The 17,542-nt window shown below is 36.9% G+C and overlaps 1 protein-coding gene across 12 annotated transcripts in view; it reads right to left on the bottom strand.

The window, feature by feature from the left end:
- Positions 1-17,542, bottom strand: part of ARAP2 (ArfGAP with RhoGAP domain, ankyrin repeat and PH domain 2) — a 177,598-nt gene that overhangs the window by 124,814 nt on the left and 35,242 nt on the right. For all 12 annotated transcript variants that reach the window (XM_023638251.2, XM_070264017.1, XM_070264016.1 and 9 more), the window contains 2 exons: positions 12,241-12,310; positions 5,289-5,409 (listed from right to left, as the gene is read on the bottom strand). In XM_023638251.2, the coding sequence (XP_023494019.1) occupies positions 5,289-5,409; positions 12,241-12,310 (191 nt within the window). The remainder of the gene's footprint in view (positions 1-5,288; positions 5,410-12,240; positions 12,311-17,542) is intronic.

Raw genomic sequence — 17,542 nt, 5'->3', positions numbered from 1 at the left:
AAAATATTCAGGTAACTAAGTCAATGTCAACATGTGGAGGCTACCTTACATGCTACATCTACACAAACAGATCCAGACTGCATTATGACAATTCATTCTATTTTCAGGAACAGCAACAGACTGTCCACGTAAGTTGGTTATTACTTGTGATGATTAGTTTCACACAAGATATTCCTGCCTAGTAAATGGTACATGGTTTTTGTTTTTGTTAATCCATATATAAATCATTGAGTTTGAAATGTAGGCCGTAATTTAATGAACTGACCAAAGTGACTGTGGTTTCTAGATTACTAAAGCATATATTTCAGTTTCTTGGGAAATAATTTGAAACTGGCAATAACATTAACTTAAGCATATTATGGCTGCATCTCAACAAATGGTTCCCTTATAGCCTGGAAGAATTATCTAGCTCCTGAGGGCCTCATTTACTAATAGGAAGTAAACAGTCATGAAGAAGAATAGAAATTAATAGTAACATTCAGTTTATTCTCAATTACCCAGGCCAATGAAGATAAACAGTGATACAGATAAATCAAACACAATAAAAGAGATTATAAGTGTCACTGGTACTTGGCTATGTAATGTGTGCATCCTTGTACATAGGGAATATGCTTTGATAAGTTACAATATTCCAAAACAAATAATGTTTCCCCTTGGGCAAAGATAGATACTATGCTAGCTTTTGCCTGCTCTTCACATCAAGGTACTTTTACTCTTTCCAAAAACAAATATTTATTGAGTGTGTATCTTGATCTTAGCTCTGTGCTCAGCACCATTCCTTCGAAGAATGTGCTCTGACCTAGAAATGGCTTTGCTCAAAATAGAGCGTTCCAGGCTAGAAAAGGAAAAAAAGGGAGTAGGGGGAAATAAAGTTGCCACTTTCTTGGGATTATGCCAGAATATAAATAAAAGACAATAGCTATTTCCTCAAACCTCAAATTAGTTTTGAGGCTTTCAAGGAATGCCAAACTGTAGTGTAAGAATCAAAAAAGGAGGTTCAAAACTCAACAGGAGAGACAATACTCTATGGACTACTGGATTTAGTAGTAGGCATATTCATTAGTTACAAAGGATTAGTTACACTATGGATTAACTACACAGAGGCCACATAAAGCATTAATAACAGAATCTAAGAAAGTTTAGATGGACTTTTACTTTGATATGATAATATAATCTAACTAAAGATCTCGCAATGTAACCCCTGATCAATATTAGAGAAGGAATTATTACAGACTAGGGTTGTTCTTGAAATCAGTACCCATCCATTCATAACAAATATTTACTGAGTGCCTACTGTGTTCCAAGACCTGTTCTGAACACCAGGAATGGAGCAGGGAACAAGATAGACCATGGTCTTACTCTTCTGGAGTTTACACTCTTGTGAAAGGAGGCAATAAAACAGAGATGTGGAATACATTACACAGTGACAAGTGCAATGGGATAAAATAAAGCACCAGATGAGGGGCAAGGGAGTTCTATTTTATATAGGGTAATAGAAAAAGCCTCAGGAAGAAGGCGATGGTTAAGCAAAAGCCTAAAGGAAGTGGACGTGATGGAAGAAGTCAGGAGGAAGGTGGGAGGAAGAGTATTCCAGGATAAAGAAAGCAGTGAGTGTCAAGGCCCCAAGGCAGCAGCAGGTTTGGCATTTTCAAGGAACAAGAGGCCCCTGGGTGAGGGAGGGACAGCACAGAGGGAGACAAGGACAGACAGACCAGGGCCAGATCACGAAGGGACTCTTGGACATCACAGATACTTTACTGTCAGTGAGACGGAAAGACAACATAGCATTTGAAGTGGACTGACAAGATCTGACTTTCTGGTTTAACAAGCACACTGACAGCTGTATTGAAAATACAACTGTAGTGGATCAAAGGAGCTTATTACAATAATCCAGATAGAAGTGGTGGCTTGTACTAGAGTGGCAGCAGTAGAGGTGCTGAGAATTGGTCAGAATCCAGACATGTTTCCAAAGTCAGACTAGTAAGATTTGCTGAGGGACTGGATGTGAGATATGAGAGAGGAAAAGATTCAAGAATGACTCCACAGTTTGTGGTCTATTATATTATGATAGTCGATCCAAGTGTACAACAGAGAACTCAATTCCCCTGGCTCTCCCACCAAAGAGTAAATATTCCATGCCTTACCTCTAACAACGTTAAAGATCTCAAAACCAGTAAGCCTGTTTGCCCAAAACAACTAAGGGGAATTTATGTTTCTTATTTCGAACGTTCTTTAAAAAAAACAAAAAAACTTTGCAGTATCATAGCTGCCACTGGATAGCTATATGACATTGTCTACAGAGGTGAGAGAATGACACACTGCGTGTCTGCCAAGGGTCTAGAACCAGCTGTGGTGGACAGGAACACAGGACCTGCTGCTGAGAGCCAGTACTGAAAATGGCCCTCGAATGCGAACAACCACGCTGAATTCTGAAGCCTTCTTCTAACTATCAGAAGCGCCCACTCAAAACATCACCTGCTTTTTGAATGGACACATCTGCATGTGTGACCACAGGTGCCAGGGGAATACAGACTGACCGGAGAGATCGTTTGCCATGATGACCCACTGACCCATTCCAACAGTTCTGCTTGAGGACAAAAGGAATCAGACTAAATTTCCTATTTGAGGAAGAGTATTCTTTAAAAGTTACTATTTTTATATAATTCACTTTCAACTAACAGCATAACAATATATCACTAGGAAACCTGGGGGAATTGAAGGCTTTGAAAATTTGTGTGGAGAGGATACCTAATTGTAATCCTACCTTGGCAATGCCAGTGGGCAATGCAGCAGGCTAGAAAGAGGGACACTGTTTCAGGGGATACAAAGGGTAGCCACTGTATATAGGTCATTCCAAACTTTTTCACCAAAAATGAAGATTGCATCTCTGCTAGGATGCCAAATGATTTCCCCTCTCTGTTCTAAACTTTGATCTTGCTTCTTGATTAGATTGAAACAAAGTTTAATTTGGCTTAAAGTTCATTAAGTCAAATATTTCATAAGCCACTATGGCTGATTTATAAGTTGCCACAAAATAAAACATAACGATTTGTATACATGGAAGGAAGAAAAAACAATAAAACATATTTAGTATCTTGTTGAAGGTTCCATACTAAATATATAGACACACATATGCCATTTACATATACACATACATATATACATCCACACATCTCTGCATACACATCTTTAAAACTGTGAGTTGTTACTATGTAAAAATGACTTTCAACGAAAATAACTTAGTAATTTCACGTGGATACTCTCAGTTTTTACGCAAGCAGTATTTTCATGCTTTCAAAAATTAAAGACCTAAGACTTTAATAATTTATACCAGTTAATGAAAGTCTTATACTAAGTTTACATCACAAAGATGAACTACATATCACAGGATTTATTGGTCAATTGTAAACATGTAACTTTTAAATGTGTGGGTTGATACCTTCCACTCAAATAAAATGTGTCCATTTAACTTCTAACTGTAGCAAGTGAATATGGCTAAACAGATTTTCACACAAGTTGGAAGCTTTATCTAGTATATCTATCTTAAAACGCAGACTATGTGGCATATGTGCAATTCACTGTGAGAAGCAAAGGGGAAGGTGATAAGAACCTCGAAGAAACAAGAGTCACCTTTAGAGCAGTGGAAACCAAGGCAGAAGGAAAGACTATCACGATAGCCAGCCCAGAGGAGCAGTGCCAGGTGTTTAAAAGAATATCAGAAGAGAAAAACTGTGATTTCAAATACAAGTCTCATATCGAGTACCACAACTCTGCACAACTTTCTGAACTGGAGGCAACGAATCACAGGAAGTGGCTTCTCACATAGGCAATTCTACATAAAATGTTCTAGGACAGAGGTTGCCAAACTTTTTCTGTAAAGAGCCACATGGTAAATATCTTAGGCTTTCCTGGCCCTATAGTCTGTGCTGCAACTACTCCATGCTGCCAGTAAGGCACAAAAGCAGCCATAAGACAGTACGCAAATGAACGAGAGCGGCTGTGCCCTAGCAAGGCTTGATTCACAAAAACAAGCAGTGGGTCAGATTTAAGCTACAGGCCATAGTTTGCCAACCCCAGCTCTACGCTATAGCTCTCAATACTTTTTTTAATAGCAAGCAAGCAAGAAACCCTTTTCACATCACACATATGCAATATATACACAGGTATGTTTCATAATATAATATGTACACTTACTGGAAGAGATGCACCTTGATATTTCTTATTCTATTTTGTTTGTTTTTGAGGAATTTTTTTTTGGTACCATCAGAAACAATTAAGTTGATCTCACAAACGGATAGTGACCCATAGTTTGAAAAAAGCAGCTCCAGTATGAACAGCAGCTGGGACTTACTCATTTACTGATTATCCTAAGCAATAATGGAAGTTTTCTAAGAATATATAATATGTAGTGAATGCTTTCTATGTGTCATTCCTTTTGAATATGTTCTAGGAATCCAGCAGTTTAAAAAAGACAAATAATGTCGCGTAATAGCTAATATTGTTATAGTTTATAAAAGGTGAATATTCCCATGTGTACAATGGGATAAAAATTGTAATACCTACATACTTCATAAGACTATTGCAAAAATGAAGCCTTTGGTAGATCATCTGGCACATAGCAAGTTTTCAGTAAGTTTTCCATATCACCATTCTTCAAATAATTAAGTACTAAGAAGCACTTTTAAAAAATCAAGTTGAGTTATAATCTACATGAAAATAACAGTGGGCTTTAAAAAAACAGGTTAAAATTCTAATTCTTTGATTAATGAAGACAGCCTTACCTATCAAAGTGTACAACAGAAAACTTTTCAGTCCCCTGGCTTTCCCCTCCCCCTCCCCCTAAAAAAGTCAGAGAAGATTTGAAGATTGAAACTCCATCCACAGTTAAACCCCACCATAAGTAAACTTCCATAAAACCAACCTTTTAATAGTAAGAAAAATTATTTTTGCATATTAAATAACTATTTTTGCATTATCAAAACAATGGCTAAAAGGTGAGTCCCATAAGAGCAGATTTTTGTCTTTTTTTCACTGCTGTATCCCCAGAATTTAGAAGTCCATGGCAGTTAGTAGACTCTCACTAAGTATCTGTCACAAGCAAAAACAGTGGACAAACAAATGACTTGTCAACGTATTTATGGCTTTCAAAAAATTAATATAAAACGTAAATTATTTAAAAGTCACATATTTAAAGACTTCTTGACATTTCCGGCTTAACTGGCTTATTAATCTTCTGATTGGTCAGAAATAAATGTAAATTTTTTTACAGTGATAAAGAAATATCTTACCTTCTTTTTCTACTCTAAAAACAAAAGTTCTTTGTGTTGTAACAACTTCAAATTTATTGTCTCCTTGAACACGTACCGTAGATACAGCAGAAAGGGGAATTATTCCTTTTGAATACTTCTCCTATATCAGTAAAAAGAAAAAGATACATAAAAAAGACAGATTAAAATGAAATTCTCTTGATCTTATCAAAAAATGGGACAATATTTACAAGTGCTTCTCTTTCATAGTTTTCATCTAAATTTTTAAAATGACACACAAATAGCATATATCCTCATACACACTTAATGCCCCAGAAGGGAAAATATTAAATGCTCCTTTCAAGTGAGATGTCTTTTCAATTTTCTCTTCATCTGGAATTAAAAGGCAAAATAAAATCAATTGTACTAGACCAGCAATAATACAGTTCAAAAAACAGCAGCATGTTCTTTAAAACAATCTGGTCAAAATGATTGTATGGTGTTTGCAGGCATCTGCTGGCCATAACAGGTACTGTAACTGAACCATTTCAAAACTACAGCTATTACATACTGTGAACCACAAGAATATACCTAAGAAACTAGACTGTTGGATTATACCAATTAACCATATTGCTCAATGCTCTGAAGATGAAGATCCTAACCTCACAAGTGCAGCACTTTATTTTTTATTCCCTAAGGAGTAAAGAGTAAAGAAACAAGGATTTGGCTGTTTGCAATTGGCATACACATATTACAATTGTGCTCAAGGAAGTCATTGTTTAGTCTCTTGATCACTTTCTCAGTCTTCATTTTCTTGGACCTCCTAAACTACTGGCATAATGACCACCCCACAATTTCAACTATTTAGTAAGGGTGTAATATTTACTGGGTCCTGGGTTGGAAAGAAAATTCAAAGAGTATTTATACATTCTAGGAGCCTCAGAATGAAAAAACAGCTAATGTAAGGAGAGAACAGTCTAAAACTGAGTACAAACCATGGGATGGGAATTCTCAATTCTCCTTAAAAGAAGTCAGAGGTCTTTTCATAGACATGGCGGCATCTGAGCCTGACTTTAGGAACCCTTAAGTTTAACCAAACAGATAAGTGGGTTGGGGGGCATCTAGACAGAAAGATTGAATAATGAAGGTGTAAAGTAGAGAAGCAAGAGGAGCCACAGTGTGGAGTCAAAAGGAATGAGGCTAAAAACAAACATCAAGGTCATATTATGGAAGGTCTTCAATATCAAAAGAGTTTGGACACTTCCTTAAGGGATTTCTTCTGCTCTTCCCTTCCATAGCATTATCCACAGCAACTCTCACTTTTGAGCATGTCCCAAGTATCCGAAACAACTGGTGAGGAGAAGTATGTACTAAACCATTCCACGTACAGAACAAGTGCCAAGTCACATCCCTCCCAGTAGTAAACTCCTGCCACACATAGCAGATAGGCAAGGGACAAGTGACGGCAACACAGCATTCTACTGGGAGGTTTATGTTCTGCTAGTTGAGGAGATATACTGTACCATCATGGCATTCCCTCTCAGTTATCTGACAGTTTCTTCTCCTCCACTGCCTCTGCTCCAATCTCCCATCCCTGACTTTATATACCCATCAAAATCCTATCCATTCTTTAACGCCGTCATAAAGACCAAGGCCACAAAGGCGTTCCTACGTCCTCCCATGCAGCCAAAATTGAAAACAATATTTGAACTATGATTTAAGAAGATGAATAGGCAACCTCATAAAAAAGGAGAGGGATAGCGAGAAACAAGTAATTATAAAATAACTTTTTCTTCTTATTTTTCATTTTTTTTTGTTTTATCTTCTCTTGCTAAGAAAGAAAATCTCTTACTATTTCAACTGCCAAATTTATGTGGAGAATTCTAAAATCTGTCCCTTTCTCCCTTCCTTATCCATTTCAGTCAACTCCACTCCCATATTTTGAGCCATCAATAGTGCATATGACTGCCCCATAAACACCTCAAACTTTAAGACTGAATTATCTCCTGAAAACATACCTTCTCCCTCTATATCTGTCCATTAAAATATCACTCTTCTAGTCAATTAGTCTTCAATAGAATAGTCTTTGACTTGGGCTGATCTTTTGCACCCACATAACTTGGGACGCTCCCCATAGTTACAGTGTCAACTTGTTCCTGGCCACTCCCTGATTCTTTCTAGTCACATCAGCCTTCTTGAGGTTCTCTGAACATATTGTGGTTCTGCTCAATCCAGTGCCTCTGCATACTGTTTGTTCTGCAAGGAACAGCATAGCCATTTCGCATAGTTACTGGCTCTACATCTTTCATATTTTAGCATGAATATACACTCCTGAAGAAAGGCTTCTGACCAGCCTCTTCTCTCAGGATAACCACCCTCATCCTCACCCAGGGAGATAATGCTACTTTAAGCTAAAAGCAACCTGTACTTCTCCTCTCCAGCAATAACTAACTATAAGTTAATGGTGAATTTTATATTTACTGTGTAATCATTTGATTAATACATTCTCCCCAGATGAAGTGTGGGTCCTATGTCTATCTTCCTCATCACCTTTCATATAATTGGCATCGTCTAAACATTTTCTGAATGAATGAATTCTATGGCCAGTTGATCAAAATTATATACAAACTCTGACAGCTCATTTTTAGTATTTTTATAAATTCATTTGTTTAACATTTCCACTGACTTATATAGCCTACACTCTGATAAACTAATGCCTGATTTGCTGCACACTCTCCTGATTTCAGCTTATTTTCCCTTTCCTGCATATGCCTCAATGTCATATTTGGAGAAAACAAAGAAAGGATTCAGGGAGGAGGAGAAGATGGGTCTTGAAGTTTGCACAGAATTTTAATGGATAGCAATGGCTAGAGAGATTCAGAAGGAAGAGCAAAAACACGGAGGTGAAAATACAGAAAAAGACATGCTCAATGAGATTGCCAAAAAAGGTCATTGCAAAGAAATACACTATATGATTGGCTTAACAGAGGAAACTCAAGAAATACAGGAGGGTTACAATGGCAATACTCATAATGCCAGATCACCGAGTGCTCTAGGAATTGAGAGGAGGGGGAGCATGTCTCCCACTGTGAGGCAACCTCAGGCACAAGAAGAGGCAGAGCGCCTTGGGGACAGTGCAATGGCCTCCCTAGCTGTGAGTCTATAGTGAGCGAGATCAGACAGTCAAACGTTTAGAATGTCTAAAAACATTTACACCTTATCCCCTGGGTGATCCATTCTCAAATTTTAGTTTGCCTAAGAATTAGAGGACCATATAAAAATACATCTCTAGTGAGATAATTAACTATTTGTTGAATAAAATGTTACCATTAACCCATTGTTCAATAGAGAAAAATGAAGCAGTGTTGCAGGAAAAGAAGCAGGAACAAAAAAAAAGAGAGATTCTCCTTCCTCTAGCTAGACCCCTTTAAGAGATTAAAAAAAATTCTTTAAAAAAGTAACAACTCACCTACATGCTTATAATAATGATATTATATTTAACAGGTAAGTACTTATGGAAGAGGAACAGAAAAATAAATCAATTCCCCAGAAGTGATCAAAATGTACTTAACAAGCTAAATACTATGTCACTTTCACTTCAGGAAGTTGTAGTTTCTCTAATGACTCATTTATAACCTATTATAACACCCCAAGACAAATCTCGTAATTTTTAACATTGTAGACCTGGCTTACATTTTTCTTCTAACAATACATGATAAAGACAATACAGAAAAAAAAAAAAAACCTACTCTATGACAACAGGCTCAAAATGACTGCATTTTTCAGAGTATAAAATTTTCCTTAAGGAAAGAAATTTGAAAGCATCCCTTGAGCCTGGAACATAGATATCTAGTTCAAGTTTGCCATTTATCTACCATGTTCAGACAAGGAAATGACCACAGGGCAATGCTGCCCACAGCTGAGTGAGAATGGGGATGAGTTAGACTAGTTGACAGGTGAGAAGATATCAAGGCTACTTGGATGATGCCATTTTCAGTAATACAGTGAAAAAGTCCTTGCAGAGACATGACTGCGCAGCATTGAGGAAAGTGGAAGAAAACTAGGGAAACAGACAACTCTGCACATTTTCTCTGGAAAGCCCCACCACACGCTCCTCAGTGCATATTTAAACACTGAAAGACCCAACTACTTGGTGCATGTGACCACTAAAACTGCACACCCATCAGGGCCGGCCCAGTGGTGTAGTGGTTAAGTTCATGCGCTCTGCTTCAGCAACCCGGATTCGTGAGTTTGGATCCCAGGCACAGATCTACACACCACTCATCAAGCCACACTGTGGCGGCATCCCACATACAAAATAGAGGAAGACTGACAACAGACATTAGCTCAGGGCTAATCTTCCTGAGCAAAACAACAAAAAACAAAAAACTGCACACCCAGCTGAGACGGTAGCTGTGGGCACACCAGTGCCTTCTGTTCACTAGCTCTGAAATCCCCTCTTCCTAGTCCACTGATCCACCACCTTGCCGAAGGGTCACATCAGAAATTGTGTCTCCCTTCAGGAAACACCCATCCCAGTGGTTTTGTTTTTTGCCAAGATGAAACCAATCATGGTAGGGGATGAAATGCCACCGAAAACAACTATTGAATTAAAAAGAAAAAGTTGATGTTAAACTACATGATTTGTAATAATTCATTTCAATATGAACTTTTTATCTCAATTTCAAACCAAGAGTGGATCGTTTTTATTGCATCAATATCTAAAAATGTAATAGGCATTCATCTCACTGCAGTGAAGATGAGCTTTTCAACGACAAACAGAGTGAGATCAACTGGACACATACGCTAGAAATTCTCTCTCCCAAATGGGGATAAGGAGACCGCCACCAACAGAGCCTCATGGCATGAAAGCCTGTCTCACTCCTGAATAGTCTTCCTCCCCCTTTCAATCCAACCAGAGAAGGGCACAGGTGCTGAAGAAAACTAGGGGTCAAAGTCCATCACACACAGAGACTACAATGAACCCACCCCAGGCAGAGAAACGGTCTCAACATTAAAATGGACAGGCAAACTCAAAACAGTAGTTAACGCAGAAAACTAGCTTTTAAAAAATATTCATCCCGCCAGCTTGCAAACCTCAAAGAGATATGTTTAAACCCATTTGATGCTTTGCTGGATCACTGCAAAGTGAAACCAAACAACACTCCTCTAAATCTTCTATTATTCTTGGTATTGTGTGCAGGCTGTGTTCTGTTGCAATGTGTCTGTCTTTCTGTCTAAAAACATATACACTCTTCTCCCCTGCAGCACTGAAGAATCAATATATGAAAGAGAGTCTAAATCTCTGTGCAAGCCACAAATATCACCAATAACAGGCAGTGGAAATCTCTAAATAATGAGAAAATAATGTTAGACTATAAGCTATAAAATAAGAGAATGTGGTTACAGGTTAAATGCATATTTTAAGAAAACGTATATAATTAAGACTAGAAGATTATCTGATTTTAATTAACTAAAAATATGGTCTATTTATTAGTTCTAACTTTTAATTAAGGAAATTATCAAACTCAGAGAAGTTGAAAGATTAGTACAATGAACACACATATATCCTCCACCTAGATTTGACAACTGTTAACACCTTCAGTTTTTGTTTTACCTAATTACGCATGTGTGCAAATACATATACTGGCAAATATAAATACAGTAGTCTCCCCTTATCTGCAGTTTCCCTTTCCTTGGTTTCAGTTACCTGGAGTCAACCACAGTCCAAAAATATTAAAGGAAAATTTCAGAAATAAACAATTCCTAAGTTTTAAATTGCACACGATTCTGAGTGGCGTGATGAAATCTCGTGCTGGCTGGCTGTGTCCCACCCGAGTCGTGAATCATCCCGTTGTCCAGCATATGCACACTGTATACGCTACCCACCTGTTAGTCACTGAGTAGCTGTCTCAGTTGTTAGATCGACTGTCATGGCATCTCAGTGCTTGTGTTCAAGAAACCTTTATTTTACTTAACAATCGCCCCAAAATCTACTTTATTATTAGTTATTGATAATCTCTTACTGTGCCTAATTTATAAATTAAACTTTATCATAGGTATGTATGTATAGGAAAAAACAGTATCTATAGGGTTTGGTAGTATCTTCAGTTTCAGGCATCCACTGGGGATCTTAGATCTATGCCCTGTGGATACGGAGGGCCTACTGTATATATATAGAGAGAGAGACGTAACATTTGAAAAGTATTTGCAAATATAATGACACTTCACTTCTAAATATTTCAGCCTACATCTCCTAAGAATAAAGACATTCTCATATCTAATGAGAAAGACACAATCAAAACAGTATCATGGCATTAAGACTTAATCACCTAGAGAATATATTGTAACTACTTTCACAACAAGATTTTCAACGAGGTCTAACTCCAAACAACTTTCCCAGCTTCGTCTCCCACAAGTCTCCTTCACATACTCTTATTTCCCAATCAGAGAAACTACTCAATCCTACCATACGTGGTACAACTGATTTCCCATGCGAGCATCTCACTGTTCCCTCCGCTATCAGGTCCTGCTCTTGGCAAGTTCTCTATGTACAATCATTCCTCTTTCTTCAAGACGATGGCAAATAAAATCTCAGGCAAGAAGCCTTCCTTGTTTCTTTCACAACGCCTTCCAGAGCACAAACTAACTTCTCCTTGCTTTGCCACTTTCTAGTAGTTGTGTCATTTTGTCAACATTCCTGAGTGCTCTCTAGAATAAAGACACGTTGTTATTCAACTGTATATTACTCACAGCAATTCCTGCAGTTTGTAGAAGATACTCCATAAATAATTGTTAGATACGTAAGTTAAAAAAAATCCCAATTTTATGTGTCAAGTAAAAGTTACATTATGAAAAGAGTGTTTTATCCTGTGCAAATTCTTTTCATGTTGACAATCCAACCTCTATTCTCAAAAACCAAATTGCTTGCTTAGTTTCCTGAAGTACACTTAGTATGCACAAAGCAATCTTTGAAAACTGCAAATGTTCTTACCTTCTCATTATTGTAATAAGAAATGCTAAGGCCATCAAATTTCACCCATCTCTTCTGAAACATGCGTTTTCTGTAAAACACATGAAATTGTTATTTCACATTTAAGTACCATGAATTTGGATTTTAAATACATCTGTAATATAACTGTGTTAAGTAGATTCCCCTTTGCTGTTAAACAGTCTAGAAAAAGGCTATGACAATGTATAGTTTTGGCAATGGTACAAAGGAAAAAAATAAGTACAATGACACTTTCTGATCAGTTGACCTAGGTATTTAAGAAAATGGTATTGTTAACGATGTTGTCATCCACATTTGTAAAGTTGGGTGCAAAACAGTGTGATCAGAAACACTATCACTGCACCCACGTCCCTTAATGGAGATAATCCTTTAATGAAGATAATATAAACTTTGGTTCCTCATTAAGTTTATTATATTTATCTTATTTTACCTTAATTTTTGCTTTGGAGTATAAATAATATTTTGCTAAAATAACAAAGCTTTGCCAATTGGATTTACATAAATTATTTAATTTGGGTCAAATAAGCTGAAAAAGCCCTGTCTGAATATATAGAATCATTTGCATTCATCCAGAATTCATTGAAACATTAACATTTTTCAGAAAAGACTCATATGAAAGGCAAATGCAGTTTAAAATGGCTACTGACAGGAGAAACAAAGCAAAATAATGTAATCACATGTTTTCTATTTATGCTTAAAAGAGAAAAACACTTCTTCTGACTATGTAAGGGAAAAGTGAAGAATCATTTCTACTTCGGCTTCTGAGCATTTTGCTTTGTTCTGTTTCAGTCCCCCTCCCTGAAATCAGACAATCCCAGACATTTTGAACATCCTATTCTCTACAAGGCTCTTGGTTTGGACGGATACAGTCTGGATGCTTTTGGCCTTTAACACAAATAACATACGGAAACTACCTCCTTGTTTTAGAAAAAAAAAAGTCACCTCTAAACAAATAGATAAATAGCAAACCTGTCTACATTTTCCTTTTGCAAATTTCTAATATGTTTAAGATAAGGAATTGGTATAACTTTCTGTGGTTTTCAGAAGATTTAAAGACAGAAAAAGAACTTCAGGAAGTGTGGGGAACTTGTCTTCCGGACTGTTTCCTGCGTACCAAACATCTATTTTCAAGTGAAATATGGTGAGCCTTCCTCAGGGATCATTAGCCAATTTATTCTGCTTAAGATAAAATTAGAGCAAATCTGATCAAATGGAGAAAAATTTCGAAGTTCACCAATGCAGACAATATTTTCACATATAAGCATCAAATTAATGATGATGTAACAAGAACATGCAAAGCCCTTAACACCATTAACCACAGCTACTGCTCAGCTCTCTTTCCATCTTATTCCCTCATCTTTCTGCTTCTCTTTAACATCTCTTGGTCTGTAACATGCTTTCTTAACATTGCAACGTCTAATAGTGTTTCAGACATCTGGTTTTCACCTCTTTCACTGGTCCCAGGGTTCTTCAAATTGCCAGCATTAGAAGTTAAAAGGTAAAGAAATATTAAGCAAACACACAATAATTATACATTATACACAATTAATTATACATTGAACAAATCACTTTGCACTCACTTCATGCTGATGTCTGTCATACTGAAAGGCAAGTAAGAACACATCTTCCCACACAATCTCAACAGTAATTCTGTAATTCAAGATTTTTGGAGGGTACCACCCACTTTACATTATGAATGGTGGTAAGACAGAGCTCAGGAGGACATAGAATCTTCTATTTTAGAATAAAAATAATCAACATCTATGGTTAGATAGAGGCCTTAGGACCTTCCATTACTGTCAATTCCCTTTGCTAACTAACTACTCCTTATCTTTCAGTGTTCCACCCAAACCGCCTACATAGACATTCCTTCCCTGATGAGCCAACCCCAAGCAGAGCACAGTTACTCTCTCTGAGCACCCTCTCCTTATCCTCCTATCTCTTAATCTCCAATTACATATACTTGTTTACTTGCTTAAAGTCCATCTCCCACATCAGCCCTTATGCTTTCAAGGACAAAGTCCAAGAATGCTTCCTTCTCTTCTATACAACCAGCAACTAACACACAGACAAATATGGCACTCAGTAAGAACCTGTCAGGTGAATGAGTGACATGATTAAGCACATTCCCTTTAGCAACAAAGCAAAATGACACACAAATAAACCTCAAATGACCAGCACTCAAATAATCAGCATTTTTTAAAAGAAAAGTTAGCGGAAGGCAGGAAGACTGAAAACTCAGAATTAAATTCACAGTTTCAAAAGCTGCCAAAGTACAGAGTGAAAAAAGGTTTAGAACTTACATGTTTTTCCAACCTCTTGGACTCATTGCAGCCACTTGAACTAATTCCGCTGGAATTATGTAAAATTAATCTACTACACACAATTAGAGGATGCTAAAGGACTTTAAAAGTCTTCTCTGACATAAGTCATCTATTTCCTTTAAATTTCATTTAATGTTTGTTTAGTAAATGTTTAAAAACAAAAAGGCAAGGTATAAAATATCACCGCTGCCTGCGTTCCTACTATCACATGACACAAATTAGATAGAAATAATGATGAATTATTACACAGAGAAAAGATTTTAAAGCCTTGGTCGATAAAGAACTTATTTGGCAGAATAATCTTGGTAAAAAAACAGCAAACACTTAACTAGTTGAATAACCGTGCAATAAAAACAGCAAACACTTAGCTAGTGCTTTGTTCTAGGCACTGTTGCAAGCCATGTACAAAGATTAATTCATTTAATCCTCCAAACAACCATATGAGACAACGAATATTATTATTCCCATTTTACAGATGAAGACACAGAGGCACTGGTAGGTTAAATGATTTGCCCAAGTCACACAACCAGTAAAGAGCATATCTCTGAATCAAATCCAGGCGGTCTTGTCTCAAAGTCTACGCACTTCAATACTACACAAGACAGATTCCAGCAGATTTTATAGCAAGGCATCCTAGACATCCCTTTAGGCAGTGATAACATTTGACCTCTACTCATTTTATACGGGAGTTCAACTTTGCGAAGTGCTTCAGAATTCCTTCAGGAAAAAGGTAATGCAGACAGGTTAGCCTAGGTTTTATCCTATTTCGTTTTTAGGGTTCTGAAGGGAAACACTTCTTTGAAGAAGCTTTTTTAGAATAATTTATAAGGCTTGTGCAGTGTTACTGAATGGATTTCTGTGAACTCTTCCCTTGAGCTCTGCTGGGGCAGGTGGTGTAAAGTTTCAACCGCTTTCATAAATACAGCCTCACCACCTGGTGTCAGTTTTTGTTGTCTCAAGATTGTGTATCCTAAAAATTCTTTTTTAACAACAGTCTATATACAAACAATTAAATCTCTACTTACAAAGTACTAACACAGAGGCACTCCTGTTTAATTTCATTCCTAAGTGCTAGCAGGGATTTTTTTCTAAAAAAGATTACATCATTTAGATTAAAAAAAAAAAAAAATCCCAAAATCGAACAAGCATGCTAACCAATGATATTAATTTAAGGTGGCAGAGGCTGCCAAATTGCTGTCTTTAAATATCACACAACTGGAATGAACCTCAAAAGAACTAAGACAAATTTATGGCTTTTCTTAATCATGGTATTTAAGTCATCACAAACATACTTCTCAGTCATTCTAAACAAAATCTAAGGAAGAGATATCATCAACATGCTGTTCCAGATTCATCTGCCTTGTTTACATAACCCTAAAGAATTATATGCATATTTTATCTCATCCTCTGCTCTAACCCTAATTAGACTCAATATTGACTACAATTTGTAAAAGTATAGATTTTTATTTATCTAATTACTCATTTTTATTTATCTAATTATCTACTTTATCTAATTACTCTTTTAAGTGGGAGGTTTTTAAATGATACAATATTAATTATGAAGCATTCTGTAGCTATAGATCCAAAGAATTACTATAATATTTCTATGAAATACCAGCACTTTTCTACTTTAAAGTGCATTTTCTTACTTTTAAGCAAGTCAAAATGAGAGTTTCCAAGATTTTATGAACCAAAATGAGTTGGGCCCAAAAAACAAAAGTAAAACAAAATGTCTGAAATCCCAGCTTTCAGGTCTGCTATACATAACCGTTTAAATCAGAGAAAACAAATGTAATTTAATCTAAAATTCCAAGTGCTAAAAGGACTTTTGGGAGTCAATCATAAATCATGAATTTTAGTGTGTGATTACCAATTTCAACAATATTTACAAAGAGCCTAGTGCTTACGTGACATGAAAGATTCACACCTCAAGCCAGCCCTGATGGCCTAGAGGTTAAGGTTCAGCATGCTCGCTCTGCTTCAACAGCCCAGTTCAGCTCCTGGGTGGGGAACCACACGACTCTTCTGTCAGTAGCCTTGCGGTGGCAGGGGCTCACCAGAAGGACTTACAGCTAGGATATACAACCATGCACTGGGGCTTTGGGGAGAACAAAATAAAAGGAAGATTGGCAACAGATGTTAGCTCAGGGTGAATCTATCCCAGCAAAAAAAAGAAAAAGAAAAAAAGATTTACACTTCATTTTATGGAGTCATATTCTGTAAAAATAAATAAATAAACCAACATGAAATCAGCTTCTAGTTAAGATGATTGATTAAAAGCCTGCATTTATCTCTACTCCTTCCAAAACCTCAAAGGATTAAAAAACAAAAAATAAACAAATACCTACAAATCAACATTACCAGAGAAGTACACAATAGTAACAGTATTCAGAAACCGAGAAAGCAGAAGAAGGGATAGGGACTGACAGGAAAGCTTCAAAGTTCTAACTGCCAAGCCTACAAGAGACCAAACTGAGAGAAAACCCAGTTTACCCAAAAAAATCTCAGAAAGTCTCAGAAGACAGAGATACCAAGTAATTCTAGAAGTGTTTATAAAGGAGAGGGGGGTGCAGAGAATAGGAGGATTTGTTGAAAGGCAACTGAAGAGATAAACTTGAACGCCTGCCACTCCATCCCAGAATTCCTCCCTCACTTCACACTGCTGGAAAACTGCCCCTCCTCTTCCTCAATGGAACAGTCGAGTTTTATTCACTGGAGAAGATCAAACAGGGTGTCTGAGGGAGACTCAGAGGTGGCTGAAGGTAGGGGACAGAATTAAAAACAGTAGAAGCAAATAAAAGTCTACATCATAAATATTTATAATCAAAGTCCACTTTCCCTACCAAGCTCCCAAAAAGCTGTTTACCAGTTTTATCACCCTCAAGAAGGAGATTTATTTAAAAGATACTGGCATGAGGAGTCTCCAAGGAAACATATCAGGAAAGGCCTAGCCATACTAT

This window comes from Equus caballus, chromosome 3, assembly GCF_041296265.1.
Source record: "Equus caballus isolate H_3958 breed thoroughbred chromosome 3, TB-T2T, whole genome shotgun sequence".
NCBI lineage: Eukaryota > Metazoa > Chordata > Mammalia > Perissodactyla > Equidae > Equus > Equus caballus.
Note: the sequence above shows the minus strand (reverse complement) of the source record. Positions and strands in the feature narration are given on the sequence as shown.